At 46.5% G+C, this 18,488-nt stretch overlaps 1 protein-coding gene across 2 annotated transcripts in view; it reads right to left on the minus strand.

Annotated features, from left to right (window-relative positions):
* LOC119379410 (insulin-degrading enzyme) overlaps positions 1 to 18,488 on the minus strand; it is a 439,455-nt gene that overhangs the window by 396,622 nt on the left and 24,345 nt on the right. For both annotated transcript variants that reach the window (XM_049411974.1, XM_037648727.2), the window contains exons 3-5: positions 14,874 to 14,950; positions 14,758 to 14,784; positions 11,192 to 11,295 (exon numbers count right to left, since the gene is read on the minus strand). In XM_049411974.1, the coding sequence (XP_049267931.1) occupies positions 11,192 to 11,295; positions 14,758 to 14,784; positions 14,874 to 14,950 (208 nt within the window). The remainder of the gene's footprint in view (positions 1 to 11,191; positions 11,296 to 14,757; positions 14,785 to 14,873; positions 14,951 to 18,488) is intronic.

Raw genomic sequence — 18,488 nt, forward strand, 5'->3', positions numbered from 1 at the left:
GCGCTTGTATAGTTAACATATCGCTATTCTGTACTTTATTTGCATTCGCTATTTTATATCCCAAATGTTATTCTGTAATCGCCCTAATAAATAAAATATAATAAATTTATACCGATAACTTGTCATCGCCAAGAGAGATCAGCTCCAAAGCGGGGAAATGCTCTTGGAAGTTCCACCCCTCCACTTAAACGAAAGGAGGGAGGATAGGCTGTACCAAATCGTTGCCATTTGAAAGACCTTTCCCATATCTCATGTATGGGTCATTTCTGAAAGGTATTCGTAGGCAGAATTCCAACAAAATATCGATACCCATCTCCAAAATGACTAAAATCTGGACGCCGATTATGAAATGTACAGTTTTGTTTCACGGTTGTGTATCAGCACATGGTGGCCGCAGGGGTGCCTCACGAAAAAAAATACTTTAGCCCTGTCATGCCTGTGTAGCTTAAGAACGTACTTATAAAGAAAATTTTTTAAAAATGGGACGAAGACAGTCTTGTGCGGGCCGAAGGCCGCTAGCGAAGTATATAGCGAAGTGGGGCAAAGTAAATTCGCTTGACGAAATATCTGGCTTGAAAAAAGACAATTACGAATTCCGTGCCGGGTGATGTCCCTTTACCTCGAACCATATGCACTCAATGAGTAAGCGTCAAGAAGTCTATTCGCGCCTTTATTACCAAACTAGAACGAACCCCGAAAATAGATTGAAATCGCTTCGTCTACCTCCTGCCAGTTTTACCCGCATAGTGCAATAACCACCTTCTACAAGTACAGCATCATTAGGAAGGCATACACCATTATAGTATGGAAAAAAAAACACTATGCAAACAGTGCATAGCATACACTGCTGAAAACTGCAAGGACAAGCCCTCAAGAGGAGTTTCATATAGATGATATTGAAGACTGGCACGACATTTGGGAACAAGATAAATGAAGGGATGAGCTGGACAGCCATATGTTCATTCTGCAGAGGTCCACAAAGACATTCTAAATTTTCTCCAGTGGTAGAAGTTCACAAAGCAGATGTTGTGTGCCCCTGTGGCTAGCGCAAGCAGTGCGAGAATAACACGGCAGGATACGGGATGTAACAGCGCATGGTGTGCTTAATGCCAGAATCTCTTGATAATTTGATTTTTTGCACAATAACATTTGAAGAAATAAACTATAAAATATGTCACAAAAAACTTAAGACTGCTATATACTAGCATAATTCGTATGGTGTAGCACACCACGACAGGGACAGAGAAGAGGGACGCACACACACAGCGCTGGAACGAACCCTGACCCGAACGAACTGGTGCGCTACGCCATACGAATTATGACTCCCAACCAAATAGACTGGACACGTGGCTTAGCAAATACAATAGCAGTGGTGTGATATATGAAAAGAACGCTATTACAAATAGTTTTTTTTATTCCTTTTGACTGCTTATTCGTATTTCTAAAACTACACGTGGTGCATGCAGTTCATTATAATTTTTATCTATAGGCTTGTGTATTTACAACAAGGCAATAAATTTAGCTTTTATTTATTTTGCTGTGCCAAGGTGCTACTATGCTGAAGACAGGGGCTACATATCCAGAAGGGTGCACGATTGGGTTTGATGGCAAAGCATGCTTTAAATTTCAAGAGAGAGTTCAATAAAAACAAAGAGAAGATTGCGTTGTGCTCTCCTGTGTTTTTAGTGCGCTGCCTACCGAAAGTGAACTCATGCTGCAAATCACTTTCCATGCTACAATATCTGCTACAAAACGCCCTTGATGGTTCCCATTGTATTTGCGGAAAAAATAGGTACAGTATACCACTCCCGAACAAACATTCATTGTACCCAGAATGTCCACTCAACTGTTTCCACCGTGAGCCGCTTTTTACAAGAAATGACCGTATGTTAAAGTATAATTGTCAGCGAAACATGCGCCAAAAAGCGTAGATATTTGTCACTTAAAACACCTTGCTGTCGATTCCATGTTCGGACAACACCACCTATAGAGTAGTGGTTCGGGCCCCTGTCGGGCCCGATCTGCAGTCGGGCCGGGCCGGGTAAGCGAAATTTTTTTTCTCGGGTTCGGACCGGGCCCGGGTCTCGCTTTGAGTCACCAGGCCAGGTTCGGGTGGGTAAACATGAACGAGTTCCGGGCCCGGGTCGAGAATCACGGCCCATGCAGTGCTCTATCCCCCGCGCATTGTATGTTCTACCGCGAGTAAAAGTGCGCGGGACCGACGAACGCGGCTAAAGCAGAGATCAAACAAGCCGGCCCACCTCCGTCGCTCTGAGAGCGCATGCAATAACATCACCCCGTTCGGCAGGCCTGCTGTCGAAGCAGAGAGGAAACGCCCCATCCGCCTTGAACGAGCATAAAAAGACGCGAGAGGGAGGGGGGCGTCGCTAGAGCAGCAACTTTGAACTTAGATTCTAAGGGCGCTGTCGCGATCGCTGGTGTGGAAAGACCATCTCTCCCTGGAGCGGCCGTATTCTCTTACACCAGCGTTTGGTAGGGTTACGCGAGATCGGATCCTTGCTATCGCACTCATTGCTTCACCCTTACAATGAAACTGTGACTTTCTTTTAAAAAAGCAAGCAATAAATTCGATTCGGAACCCTAGCACTCTCAAGCTCGAAAGGGCACGGCCTTTTAAGGGGTATTACGAAAAAGTTCTTCTGGATGAAGATCCACGGATAAAGTATATCTGAGGAAATGCGTCAATGCGTTCCACCGTTCACGTGCTCTTCCATAGACGCGAAGCACAGAAAATTCGATACTGTTCCATATATCTATTGTTAGTGATCCCAGATTTCATTCCAGGATGTCCAGAAACAGAAGTGACAGACATTTTAGCGGCACGCGTGTAGTTATTACTGAACATTGCTTTCATTACGTGTTGTGCGACGCTTGAAACAAGCTATCAGCAACGTTTCTGGAACAAACGACGTCCGCCAATGAATCGCCGCCATACTTTCACGCTGCCGATTGGCCTAAACGTCACAAGCCTCAGCGGAGAGCGTGTTTTGCTGTAAAACCGACTTGCAAAACAGAAGCTGCATCGGCACCATGCATGGCATCATTCTTACTCGGCACGCATGCGCGAGCGCTGTTTATTCAGCGGAATAATTCTTGGTCCGCGGTTGTAACTTTGACGGCCCCAAGATCAAGTTGCACATGTTTTGACACGCCGGCGGTGCGACTACCGGCGATAGACACCTCCAAACCCGAGACTCTGGCGCAGTCTGGCACAATTTTCGTCGATATTATCATGATGGCGCAGTAAATACAATTTGGCGCAGTTGGCGCAGAAGTGGAATCACTAAAAAAAGAATGAAAGCCTAAACAAAAATTCCAAGACTGTGTTGAAGTACAACAGCATAAAAATCGGTCTAGCCATAGTTGTGCGATGCTTTCCACAAGTGAAGTGGCAGGCACAAAACACTCCTTTGAGAAAACGGACAACAATTATGGAATAATAAAAGTACAACAATGTTTTGGTTGCAGTCGACCCTATATATATGCTAAAGTGTGCCAGGACAGTAATATTAATTGGTGTCCTTGCCAGGAGGCAATCTTTGGGCCTTTACTTCTTAATTTGGCCTGAATTAGGAAGTTTACTACTATCATTTACCTCAGACGCTTTTGTGCAGCCCCCTGGAACGCAATTAAGTGCACCAAGCTGCATGTAAACATTGGGCATGTTGGATTGTATCGCTACTTTTGCGACCGCGGAACGTGTCGTCAGGTGGCCTAAATAGTGGTGTATTAGTTTGATGAAGCTTTGCGATCGCCCCTGTCAACTACGCCTAAAGATTCATTTTCTTGTACGATAAACCGCGCCACAGAGCCGACGCCTTCTCAGCAGTCCGAAGCTGACAGCGACATCGTACCAAACTGTACCGCAGACGTATTTTCGCACATTACTAACTTTTCTAAGTGAAACGAGAACGTTCTTCCGCTAGTGGGGACATTAGATGCCCGTTTTATCGAAACAGGACCGGGAACGCACGCGCACGAAGCTCAGGTCTCAGCGGAGCGGCGCGAGAGCAAGCATCGGCAGATCGTCTCCGAAGTAAAGCCAGTAAAGCGGCACTCGCGCGTCCTCTGATAAGTAGTAAGCGTTTTGATGATAAAGCGCTGTGGTTTACATCGCGGCCGCTTTAAGGGGTATTCAGACGGGAGAGAATGGCTCGGGGGATAAAGGCAGAGCCTAGTGACATCAGCTCGCGAGGAGAAGTCTCCACAAATGCCCCCCACTCACACGGACGAGGCGAACGGAGGGGGAGACCAGTGTTACTAGACTACTCTGGTGGCTTGCACCACCCGTTTGACGAGCTGCTGACGATGAGCTGCAGACGACCATGCGGCTGCAGACTGTACACCCGCTGCCGCTCTCTGCAGGAGCAAGTGCAACAATGTGGCCAAACAAGAGCCCAAAATTCCGCCATATCTCCCACCGCCGGGGGATTGTTCGTCCTTTCGGGGAAAAGGTCCCCGTCTCCCCCGAGGAGGCGCGGGGGGGACACGCCCACTCGCTAATCCGTGACGTCACGGCCATGTGATCCGCAATCGCCCCGTCTCCCCCGTCTGAACACCCCTTTATTACCATCCCGGCAAAGGATGTCACGACGTGCCGACAACCCAGTCGGTGCTCGCCCGATCCATGCGATACCGTCCCCCGTTTTCCTCCGTAGATACTAAAGAGGCTTGCACTTTGCCTCCCGTACATGCGTCACCTTTCGAACAGCGGCGATTCGCGTGCTTACGGCCACGGAGTGATCAAGCAGCTCGTAAACACAGCGGCCATCGCCGTGGCGACAACCAATAGAAAAGTGCCTCTCAACGGAGTCGCACGCTCCGCCAATAGGAGCACCGCGTACATTGCAAGGCTCGCGAGAACGCCCTCCGGTTTTTTTAGTTTTTTTTTTTCCTGTTGTTGTTGTTTGCGCTTTTTCTACGCGGTGATCGTAAGCGAGAAGGGCGGGAACTGAAAGGCGGAACTTTGAAACGACGCCAAGATGGCGGCGCTCGGTGGAAGGAAAGACGATACGACGCCGTGCATTGCGCCATTTTAGCGCGATTTTGGGCTTCTTTTTCACCGACCTCATTCACAAAATTATTCTTTTCCGGGAATTTAGAGTGCATTTTCAGCGTAATCGTTTAGATACTGCACAAATAAAAGACCACAGATGCCAAAACGAGTGTTATCCAAAAATTTATTTTTTTGGCTATTTTCGCAACTTGATCCCCGCGTGCCCCCTTAAGAGATACATTTCGAAGCGGCGTCAATAATAAAAGCGAAAAAATACACAGCAGCAGAATGAATTCCTAAGGAAAAAATGTCAGCCACGAGATACTACTAAGACTTCGGTACTTCTCCCAATCAGCTGTGTCAACCTTCCACGTTCGAGCCTGTGGTGGCAATTCATTTCCCTTTGGCGCTTTTAGTATGGGAAAGTGATCGCTCCCATAAGGGTTTTTAAGAACATCCCAGTTAAAATCAGGTAAAAGGGTGGAAGAAACAATGCTAAGGTCACAATGGATGCATATGTTTTGTTCGCAAGGCGAGGCTAAAAAAAGTGGGTTCTTTCAAATATTTATTAGCATGTACCAGCGGAAAAGATAATTCTCAATCAAACGGCCTTGTGCATCACTCCGAGAGCCGCCCCACAAAGGGCTGTGAGCATTAAAATCACCAAGGACGACATAAGGTTCCGATAACTGATCCATTAAAGACTAAAATTTATGTTTGTGTACAGGGTGTCGGAACGGAACGAAAACCGAAAACGAAAAACAAAAAAAACGATATTTTTGACCGGAACGAAAACGTAACCGAAACTTTATATATGATTTCGTTCCGGAGTGAAACCGAAATTTTTTCAATCGTTTTTCGGTTCACAAGAAAACTTCGCGATCCAGAACAACTGAGCTAGTGCAATGTGAGCATATGTCAGGGTACAGTACTAGCACGTACCTCAGGCAGGAATTCCAAAGCAAAGATATGTTGAAATTGTGCGAAAAACGAAAACAGTGACAACCAGAGATGTTTGTATTAACGCAAGTGGACTTTTGCGCGCCTGTCACGCAGGCCAAAGTGGAGAGGGCATTGTCGGCGCTGAAGTTCGTTACAGCGAAAGCTGTTATGAGATCACAACAGCTGATTTTGGGGCCATAGTTGTCCGCCGCCGCCCGTGTCCGTGACCGCTATCGCATGAAATAAGCAAAAAATTGAATGAGAAACATATTTCTAGGGTTGGATGGGATTTTAACCCGCACCCTCGGCGTGGCAGTCGGGTCTTTCACCACAGTGCCACGCTGGTGCTTGTAACTCCTTCGCAAAAATACTTTATCGAGCGTGGCAGAAGAGCAAAATAACAACCAGTCATCACACAATGCTAATAGCACTAAGTGTGTGGTTTAATGCTTCCCACCAGTGTTGCGGAGTTACCACTCCGGAATTGGAATGACTCCGGAATCATTCCACATTTTTGCAACCCCGGAATGGAATGAGGACAACACTTGGAGGAACGGAATGAGAATGGAATTAAGCGCCTTTTTCACGCAATTGAATGGGAATGGAATTACATCTTTTTCCGAAAATAGAGCACGTTTTCGTCTACGTGCTGTTTTTCAAACTTCAAACATTAGTAAGTCAGAGCCTCGAATTTAACAATAAAGCAGTATTTTTAAGATGGCTTGGCTGATTACTAGCACGCTACATTTATAAGCAATGCGCCTACTACAAACAGAGGCATAAGTTAGTGTACAAACATATTCATTATCCCAGCAGGTACTGAAGGGAGAAACAAACTACCCCTGCGCGTTTGTTCGCATTGATACCCCCACACGAAAGTGGCGAATACTCTATGCACAGCCTGATCTTTATCTCACGAGCAGTTTAGTACCTGACACATGTGAATAACCTTTGCGACAACGAAGACACTGCATACCTGTGCACAGGCGAACGCAGAAAGCTCTCCTCACCACATCCATGCTTGCGAGGCGCGCTTGACAACCATGAGTGCTGACGAGCCGTGCGGCCCAGTGTTCCGTATTCGATGCAAAGGCACAAGGTGCCCGAGAGGTGCACTGTTCCAACTAATACCAGCAGATCTAGAGGGTTTTGTTCCCCACATTAACCAAATCGTAGTTTTCTCCATATTCACGACCGCTCCAGACGCGTGGTAAAACGGCTTAGTCTTCTTGAATACTACTTTTTTCAGCATAAAAATACGCTATGTGGTCATTTTAGCATTGGCACATTTAAGCTTAAACATTATTAAAACAACACCATTCGTTAAAACATGCTGACCATGCAAGTACTATAGGTAGCGGAAGAACTGTCCCTATGGGAATTAGTACGGTGGTTGTACTGCACGAGATGTCACCAAGCTACTATCCCTCGACCTTGGTAACGTGTTTTGCGTACTTTTGAAGTTCTTAATGCATCTGATGGCATCAGCTTTATGGGGCGTTCATTCTTGACTCGATAAAACTATCAAGATGCCTTTCCTACTTTGAGGAATTACAGCAATGGAATTGAACTGCCCGGCCATTCCCGGAGTGGGAATGGGCTAAGTTTTTTCATGCCGAGGAATTGAAAGGAATGGAATTGCGGCAAGTCCTAATTCCCCGGAATGGAACTGGAATGGTATGGAGGCTCCCATTCCGCAACACTGCAAGTTCCCACCCACTGCAAAGTGCTCAGCCATAATTCCTCATCGTCATCAGCTACAGCACAAAGTGCACTGACTTATACAGATGTGTAGCGGGTACCACGTTTCTCAAAAAAAATGACGAAAAATTGCATAGTAGGAACTACGATACTTGAGAAAAATTACGATGATTTATGGCGTAGTGGGTACCTTGCATGTGTACTTGTATTAGTTGCCCCAAGAGAATCTACAATGGGCTCTACAAAGTCCACTCTTCCAGCCTTCGCTGTGACTGTGCTGCGTGTTCCCCGCAGGCCTGGCGATCTTCTTATCAGAACAGCGGTCTCGGACATCAGAGAGTACACTCAGTGACGTGCTGCTTCTGAGGTCGTGCTCCCTCCCTTGACACAAAGCATTGAGCCCACTAAAAAAATCGTATTTGTCTTTTGAGAAAATAAATACTATGACTTTGAAATTAAGACTGCTTTGTGCATGTTGATAGGAATTCGTGGTAGAGTTGCTTCCGCTCCTCTGAAGAACGTGTTTTACCCTTGTCCCACTTTCCAAAGAGGAGGCCAAGTCACTACATCACAAATTCAATGTTCTTTATGATTACCTTAACTTCAAATTTTTGTGCAAAAAAACTGTTACGAACCGTTACGGACATTTTTTTTTTTCGTTCCGGAACAGAAACGGAACGGAACTTTTTGCGGTGGAAGGAAACTAAAACCGAAACGAAAAACATTTCGTTCCGACACCCTGTTTGTGTAGCTGATAATGTGGGGAAACATTAAGTAAGCAAATGGTAACAAGTTCGTTTAAGCGCACAGCACAAATGGCCACTGCTCCCAGGGGCGTTTGTATCTGCAAACTGGCAGGCTGCCTAACATAGCCACATGAAGAGGCCCATCACCAACAATGACACAACCGGCCAAGAGTAATTGACATGGATGACCAGCCACGAAGCTGTATCACCGGTCGGTGCTTGTCAGGGCTGTCAGGATAATGCACCATCTGTACCGTTGATACAAGCCGTTGTCCGACAAGAAATTGAACTTGGGTCTCGCTACACTTTGTCTCATTGAGGCTACTACCAATACTCAGGGCCCTCCCTCCGCCAGATACTAGCGCCCTGCGTTTCATACTTGTCACTACCTGGACTAATGGAGAACACCAGATAAGCCAATTTCCTTCAAGTGCTCTCATGTCGGACATAGTGCATGTCACTGCCCCAGCTGTTGGCTATCACCCCGGTGGAGATCTTGAACAACTTAAGTCCTCGCAATTGTTTTGCACACGCTGAGACATCGAACAATCATGATGGAACTACAACCTTTGGGACCTTGCTCATCTCCCTTCCCCACCGTCATTCATCCTCGGCTCCCAGAGGTGAAGCTGCCTCAACAACCCAGTTCTAACCCCGCCAGCCCATGGAAACCTAAGAGACGTTGAGGTGGATAGCATCCCTACCCACCTCAACGTGGATAAGTCCCCGAATGACACAAATGCTCGGCTGACTGTAATGAGTTCTAACTATTGATTGTGGCGCGCTACCGAGACACACTAGAAAAAAACACAAGGAAAACAGTGGCAGAAACGGGACATACTTGTCATGTTTGTGCCAGAGCTTTCCTTGCATTGTTTTCGTGTGTGTAAGTAGTGCACTGCAATCCATAGTTGTGTGCAACCGGCCGGCCAGCCCCTACTTCGACTCCTCTACAAGTTCCAACCTTCGCCAAAAACTCGGAAAGGTCCTCATGCGTGCCATGCCGTGCTCACTCAATACGCATTGCTGATGGTAGTCCACCTCCTGTCGTCGGACCTGCCTTCCGAATGGCTGATTGGGCGAGTCGGACCATCATAGTATGATCGTTGGTTTGCCGCCTGCTGCCATCACGCCTCCGTGCATTTCTGGTGCAGCATCGCCACATTCGAGCCGTGACAGTGGCCCCTTCGCAATCTCGGTATGCTTCACTGCATAACACGTTGGCATTGCGGCAAAGTTGAATTTTGGTATCCGCTACGGCCAAAAATGGATCAACTCACGAAAGCGCTGGTTCGAGACAGCGAGATGGTCACCATGGCAGCGATGGTAGCTTCAATTATTGCGGTTATGGACCTGCAATAGGAGCGGAAAGTAGAAAAATCGGAAGCCAAAGAGTTTCAGCATCCGAAATTTCAGATGTAACTTCTCATACATTGACATCGACAGGGCTTGTGGTAAGGTAGAGGGACTTTAGCTTGTGGTGGTGTCGCGAAAGCGTCCGAAGTTTTTAAGCATGCCCGAAAAATCGGCCACCACTCATCGCCGTCGTCCCGATGCAGTGTCCCTCGTACTTTCAGCACCACTGTGGATGCCTGTCCTCAACAATGGCATTACTTTCACGTGACATTGCAGACACTTTTGAAAGAGTGCCAAATCTCCTCACTCACTTCCAATACTTTTTCATCTACCAATGGTGCTGGGAAATATTCCCGTCCATGTTCCTCGTCTAACAATGCTTCTGAGAAGACTGTCGCAGCGAACCTTGCACCTATTCAGACTGAAGATCTTGAATGTCTATTCACAACTTATTGCAATGTTTTTTTTTTTAATTTCGGCGACCATCCTCTCGGCCAGACAACCATCGTCACTCATTGCATTAACACCAGTGCATCATCGATTCTACGAAAAATGGACACCGCCCACATTAGTAGCGCATTTGAAGTTCTACATGCCCACCTTCCATGCATCCACTGCCGGTGGGGTAAGCGAAGCAGAGAAATGAAAGCTCAGACAAAATTGATGATCAGATGCCAGTGCTGTGCTCCAATACTGTAACCTTGCAGCACTCCAGAGAAGCATACACCTAAGTTATAATAAGAAGAATTGTTGGGGTATAACGTCCCAAAACCAGGATATGATTATGAGGGACGCCGTAGTGGAGGGCTCTGGAAATTTCAACCACCTGGGGTTCTTTAATGTGCACCTAAATCTAAGTACCCGAGCCTCAAGCATTTTCTCCTCCATTTAAAATCCGGCCGCCACAGCCAGGATTCAATCCCGCGACCTTCAGGTCAGCAGTCGAGCACCATAACCACTAGACCACCAGGACAGGTAAGCAGACACTTAAGAAGAAATGAACAATTAAATGCTGCACAACATGCCGATGTTCTCTCAAGCAAAAACACTACTGTGTTAAAGTTCGGTAGTTCCTGCAGCAGCCACACACATCCATTGACAGACATTCTCAAAGAAGCTCTCGTCATCTATGTCCATCGCACACTGCTGCTAGGATTTGTCATGACACAGCAGACTTCCACTTTATTGCTGATGCTCATATTATCCAATTATACAACCAACAATGCCTCTCCAATGGAATAAACATGTTCCAGAACTATCCTGAGTTCATGACTGTCTACAAATAACTACAAGTCTGCTGCCAGTATCCCTTTTTCTAATTTTTCATGAAAGTTCTGCCAAAAGATGGTACAGCTGTATAACATATTTGCTGCATAGTGGGAATAGGAAAGGAGAGCTTATAATAAAATATGTACACAACAGCTCTTACCTATCCAAAGCTGGTTCCAAGTTCTCAGGTGCAACATCAAAGAAATAACATGTGTGGTCGCTGGCAGTGAATGCATTACTGCTACCCGCATGTTGACACAGATACTGAAACCAGAGAAATCAGATAAGAGCAAGCCATACACTTCCGATGCCAAAATTACCATACTTGCACAAATAGAACAGAACTTCTCTTTTAATTCTGCTAAGTTCCTAGCTTTGTGTCCTCAAGGCAAGCTTGATCACCTGCACAAAGCAAGTTCTGCACAAAAGCAAACTTTTTTTCTAGTAGAAGGCTCTGTATCCATGCATGGCTAATAAAGTGAAAGTGATTTGGGGTAATGGTTAATGGTTAGGAGTGTTACCTTGGGGTTCGTGGTCCAATGATTTTACAAATACAGCAATGCACATCCATGTCGCATCAACGACCAAGCTGCCACTGAAGCATGTGCTTGCCACTCATATTGGTGCAATAGACACCGTGCAACTGTGGCACCGCACCAGAAAGCACAGCAAACAGTGCCACCATTTGCACTAATTTTGTCTGTGCCATTTGTTGCAGAAATTACTCACAAGAAAAATTCTTAGCAAAGTGGTCAATCACAATGTTCTGCCATGGTTTACAATGTATAAAAGTGACTTACAGCCTTTAAAGGGACCGACAACCAATTTTTATGGTGCCCATATTCTTTAGCACAACGGAAAGCTTACCAGTGAGAGTGCCTAATCACGGAACGGTAATGTGGAGAACACTGTGAAACATTTGTGATAAGAATTTTTCAATCTGCGGCGAATATGAAGTCGTAAAAGCAAGTGACAACCCATGCTGCAAACAGTGAGAGCGAGAGCGGTTCGTGTTCGAGTACAGCGGTTTGCTGGGCATGCATGCACTCCGCGCATGCGGCGCGGCTCGACATGTTCCACTGGTTACCGCGAAGGCAGCACCGCTTCTCACCGTGTAACTCCTTTTACCTCATAAGCAGCACAAGATAGAGCGGGGATAGATAATAATATACATACTCTAATTTTCAGAACTAATTATGGCACTCGTGACAGCATCAGACTACGTGACTACGCACAGCCAAAAAGTGATCCACTCCGTAATTCAGTTTCAAGGCTCTTCCGCTAGGCTGCGCCACATACTGGTTTTTGTTACTTTTAAACGCGATTTAAACATATAAATCCTACTCACAAGGCAAAAAGGATGCTGGAATCTGTCACTATATTTCACTGTCTTTTCATTTTTACCAGGATCTAATCACACGTTGTGACCAGTTGTCGGTCCCTTTAAAGGGACACTAAAGGCAAATATTAAGTCGACGTTGATTGTTGAAATAGCGGTCGAGAAACCTCGTAGTGCTGCTTTTGTGCCAAGGAAGTGCTTATTTTGAAATAAAATCACGTTTTTAGTGGTCCGCATCGCGTTAGCGCGCTTCAAATCTCCCGCCTGAAAATACGACTTTCATACGTCACTGCTGCCGTGCCCAACGTTGCCCGCTTTTACTGCACGGCCGCCGACACTAGTAGCAGCCAAGCGGAAGTAGCGGGACCCACAGTAGCAACAACGGGCGCTGCGGCAAAGACTTGCTCGGATGGGCACATTCAAAGCCTTCACCAAGTTGCGGTTGGTCTCGTAATCCTCAGTACGAAAGGGCAGCGAGCACACACGCAGAGGTTTTGACTGTTTAGCACACTGGCGCAATGGCATGACACTAAGCCACTTCGAGCGTAAGGGTTCATTCCGCGGCACCCAGTGAAAATACACACCGGTTTCCTTGCTGCAGCACTGGCGTTGTGCACCATTCGGGCATCCGGCAATATCACACGCATGCGGCATTTTGTCGAACTTTCTGTCAGAGCGACTTTCACGAGCGCGCAAAACACGCACGGCAGTACGCGATCCCGAAACTACCACTGAGACGGGCGAGGCGCAGTTCGGCGAAAACGGAACCTTTGAACCACGCGCGCCGTTCCCCATGGCAACGCCACGGAGGTTTTGTTTTCCATGAATCAAGCGGAAACGAACAAACAGCATTTTATTACGTCTTTTGATGCTCGGAATGTTCTTTTTTTAGTGCTGCTAGTTTGATTACTAGTGATTTATTGTAGGCAGACTTCCATACGTCATCGGGATCACTTCGAAAATGTCCCATTCGTGGCGCTCATCATGTGATACATTTAGCTTAATTTCTCGGTAAGTAGGGCACTGCTGTTGATAATATTGCCGTTTCAGAAGTTGTCATACATTGGGCTTTCACTCTGACATAAATTGTTATTTGCCTTTAGTGTCCCTTTAAGCCAGACTAGCGCCATGGGGTTCGTTTCCTCCACCAATGGCACTCCATCGACATGGCAGACAAGATTCCGGCGAGCGAAATCTCGAGTGGCGTGCCGAACTTAAAAGGCAGCGGTAGCCGCTACGAGGGTTGCAAGTGGTTGTAGGGCCCCGAAAGGGACGACCCCGTAGCCACCGCTTGGGAAGTCATTCACGATACCCGTGTTGTTATTGTTATTTGCCTTTAGTGTCCCTTTAAAATGAAGTATGCAGGGCTAATTGTGTCGTCACAAAATAGGTCACAATGTGCAAGAGCCACTGAATAAATCTCAGATCAATGTAATCTGAAATAAACAGACCCACAGCATCGTCCCTCTGCACTTGGTTGGCACGTTCAGTGTATTGTAGGCTGCACCAGTTAGGCTACACTTGTTCTATTTGGCTGTGGTGTTGTGCATGTATTGAAAGCACATCTTGAAGGAGCTTATTCTGTCACAAGACAAGTGGGATACCAAGGATGGTTGGTACCTATTTTTGTCAAAGCTTTGTAAACTCAAGCACTGAAAAATGACTGCATACTGCCAAAGGTACATTCGTGCAGTTTCACAACTGTTGTCTTGGTCTTCAATAACTGTCATTCACGAACAACCTCACGGTATACACATTTACGAATTTTCGTAGCTATGTCTGAGTCATCTTCCTTGCAGAGACAAAAGAAAGCGCCCATAACGTGACTTTATATCACTGGCACAAACAGTGTGCAGGGCTTTGGATATGCGGTGAGACCTGCAACATGTGGCATGATGTGATGTCAGGGAAAGCATAAATTGCATTCATTTTTGCAGATGGCTCCAGCAGTAAGACTGGCATAAAAACCATCAATGAGCACGATGGGTGTGAAAGGACAAAATGACTGACTGGCATTCCTAAAGCTTGATGAACCAGGCCACAAGAAGTACACGAAGTGCTGATGTGGGGCACTGTCCCGCACTATGAAGAGAATGGCCATGGTTATGATCGAGGAGGGTACAAACAAGCAAAAGTTAATAGGAACAACAAGAGCCTGAACCAATCACTGACCGAGTAAATGAACAACAACCACAAGGGTATTTTGGCAGTAGGCATGTCACATTCAGGGCACAACAATGTCTCAGCACATGCAAATCCATGCAGAAGAAACAATGTGATCACATTATCAAAGTTGATAACTTGTGCAAACAAGGTCTTCTTTTGTTCCCCATCGTTTTCTATTTGTGCAAATATGGTATGCAGGAGCACATTTTGATGCACCATACCTTGTGGTATTCATTCTCAGTTGGGTACTGCAAGAAAAAGATATAATGGTTATGTACACATGTTTAACAGACCTCAAAAGCCTACAAAAACACTGAATGAAATGAACAAAACCCACCTTTTCTGTACCCAAGAACAGCATGTGCTCACAAAAGTGAGCTAATCCAGGCAGATCCCAAGGGTCCGACATGTAGCCTAGATAACAAGCATTGAGCGTCATGCTCGTTTGCCAAAGCAATGTTTACCCATGAAATCATACAGAAACTACTAACTTGAAGGGACACTAAAGTGAAACAATACGTTAGATTAAACTGATAAATTATACTCTGAAAACTCTAGTGCCGTTAATTTCACCACCATAGGTTTATTATTAAATGAAAAAACAGACGTCAAAAGGTTCACTTAAATTTTCCACCGAAATTTCCGATGGAGACATCAAGGATTTCGAAGTGTTCTTTCGCATTTTGGCCACATTCGCTCAACAAAATTTTCTGAAACTTGGTATGTTACGCCTCTGGCTTCCTCGGAAGACAATGTACTTCCTTTTTACCGATTACGCAGGGCCTAGTAGACGCCATCAAAATCTATGACATCAGGGCCCCCACATTTTCACTTTGCACGTCTTCTCACTTACCAAATTCGTAGCAAGCGTTACAGTGTACTAGAAGGCTAAGTGTGCCGTGCACAGCGTATTTCAATGGAGGCGAGGGGCTCCCGCAGCAATGAAGCAGCTTGGGTACAGCTTCGAGGCGCTAGGGGCTCTGCGAGCCAGAGGAGCGTGTGTGTTAGCACATGTTACATTATCAGTTTTTTTTGTTTATGCATGACCAGTGCCTCGTCGCCGGTACTTCTCACCACATTGTGCTGTACTTGAGTGAAGAAATGGTGGGGGTGTCTGCGCTTGTCTACGGGTATGAAAAAAAAATTTACAGGGGGACGGCGGGACAAGCGAGACGGCTTCTGTTTTGTGCTAAATTGTAACAGCGGCTATCGCTCGTCTAAAGAGGCGCACTCCTTGTTTTAGGTGCCACTTGAAGCTAATCGCCGGGAAAAATGGTCACGGAACATCAAGAGTGGTGATCGAGTCCTCGATGAGAGCAGCGTTGTTTGTGAGCGGCACTTCAAGACGAGTTTAGAATAACAGAGAGCTGAGCTAGTTGGCAAATACTATTCATTCTAAAAAGATAGGGCGTGCAAACACTGACATTATGTTAAGTCCAAGCATGGTTGCAGAAAGCGATAGGAAGAAACATGTTGTAAGCAGGGCCCTAACTAAGGGGGGGGGGGGTTGAGGGGGTTATTACACCCCCCGAAATTTTTTCATTCTTTAACTTTTCGGGTGACAGTCAAACATTTGCATGCCTTCACAACAACCACGAGTTGCCAAAGTTGGCCGTTCTACACAAAAACACCCCCCGAAAAAAATTCCTGGGTACGGCCCTGGTTGTAGGTATGTATACCGCACATTCATTGCGTATCTCACAGGCTAAAGGAAGTAGGAAGTAGATACAGCGTTAATGTTGTTTTCACGGCTGCCAATAAGCTAGGTAAGGCTTGTGCCGCTGTGCAGAGGAAGAATGAGCGAGTAAAAGACAAGAAGCAGATCGATATTTGTTTCGTAAGACACACCAACAAATTCACTGATTGCCGTACAAGTGTGGTGTATAAGGTCCCTTTCAGCTGCGGCCGCTTCTACGTAGGGCAGACGGGCCGCTGCATTAACCAGAGATTATTGGAACATAAGAGGTCGCTAATCGGAGGTTCACCTTCTAATCTATCTGTACATTGTCGAGAGTGTAAGTGCACGCCAAAATTCGATGAATGCAGTTTTGTACAGGCACAGGAGTGAAGAAACTCGCCTGATGATTGAGGCATGGCATATCGAGAATTGTGGTGGCGTTTGCGTGAGCCAACCGTCGATTAACTTGCATAAAGATGAAATCAAATGCCTCAACGGTTATCTTTCACGTAGACCCCCACACGTGCAGGATTGATAGGTTCGCCTATTCAGGGGCGAGACAGCTGTGCATATTGCGCATTTTTGATACGATTCCATTTTCCTGCGCCAAGCTGCTCCAAAAGCATAAAAATTGCAAAAATTGTGCCGAACTGCTCAAAAACAGCCTCAAAAGCAAGCATTTTGATGCCCACGTCAGCTTCAGTGGGGAAAAAAGGCCGAGTGACATGATTTTCCAAGCAGCACCAGGAATACCAAAAAATAAGATGTTCACAGAACACAGACGCGCCCAAGCGTGTTTCTTCTATGCATCTTTCTAACGAAGGCTCCCATGGTGCCGCCATAATCTTGCCTGGACTGTTGTAAATATGCGTGACCCCGCAAAAATGTACTGCCGTGCACCGAGCATGCTGCTTCTACTCGCTAGGCTGTGTGTTCTGGTGCTACTGTCGATTAGCAAAATCTATAGAGTAGCATGCGTAGTAGGGTTTACTATCGGGTTCTTTGTTGTGCGTAGCGTGTTCCTCCAGTCGCTGCGGTTTTCGTGTTGACACTGCTGTGTGTGGTCACCTACGCGCGCGTTTGCCATGGGCGAGTACCTTGTTGCGTCAACGCGGCGTCAACTAGCTTTCTGCATGTGACGTGTCTCTGCGATGCTCCAGCGCATGGGCTCTCAAACTGGGTTCCGCGAGTGACCAGAATGAATGCAACCCGCTACCATTTTACCCCCCTTAGCAACTGATTTATTTATTTAGACAAGTAAGCTTGCATTGCATTTTGCATTTAATGAAGCCATAGCACGCCGCATCCGCACATCGAGCAGCAACAGACCCACGTGGTAGAAGCACTAAAGACTCGTCGTCTAGTGCACACCATGAAACTTGCACGATTTGCAGACCCGTAGTGACAGAATGCACGGAGAGCTGGTAACTGATGTTTGTGAGCATTCAAACCAGTTCAAGCAACATTAACGGGCACATCGGCACTTTATTCGTGGCTCATGGCGCGTCGGCGATCACGTGGCACAGTTTTCATACATGGTGATTTGCCACTGCTCTATGTCAGTTTTGTAAACAAAACGCGCAACAAGCACTTTCATACGCGTACGAGGCATTGCTAGGTGCCGGCTGTAGGCTACACGAGCATTTAGGCTTAGCTTTACAACCGATGTATTGGTCGATGGCCGTTTCGTTGAGCGACTGGCATGCCTCCTTTTTTTTGTTTTGCAAAAAATAAAACAGACCTTTGCACGTACGTCCAGCGCTTCGTTTGCGTGAACACGTTGCTTACGCTGCGCAGTGCCTGAAGCATGCGACTCGCAGAGCGGCGCAGGGGGGTGAATTGCAAGTCTGTGTATTATGGAGAGTTCTGCATCAACGGTGATGGCCTTCAATATTAAAGAGTAGAAGATAGGTCAACGCGAGCAGTGTTAATACTGTGGTTGCGCGCGTCGAGAGGCGTTATCCCCCACCCCTCTGCTTTGGATTGTCTTCACGCTCAAGAAAAAGTGTGTTCCAAGGCACTCTGGAAAAGCCGTTGGGGTTCCCCCAAGGCCAGAAAGTTTGAGAACCCCTGCTCTAGTGGTTTTGCACGAGAAGGCGGCAGTGAACTGATGCGATGCGCATTTTTGTCGTCCCCCAATAAAAGCGTACAGTACGCTTACAACAGCGCGACTCTAGCAGTACCGTACGTGCGCATTTGACGAGATGGTTAGTGCGGCCAGGTTTCTTGGCACCCGCGCCGCACTCCTGAAGGTGGTCCCGCACGAGGTGGCAG

Source organism: Rhipicephalus sanguineus, chromosome 1, assembly GCF_013339695.2.
Source record: "Rhipicephalus sanguineus isolate Rsan-2018 chromosome 1, BIME_Rsan_1.4, whole genome shotgun sequence".
Lineage (NCBI taxonomy): Eukaryota > Metazoa > Arthropoda > Arachnida > Ixodida > Ixodidae > Rhipicephalus > Rhipicephalus sanguineus.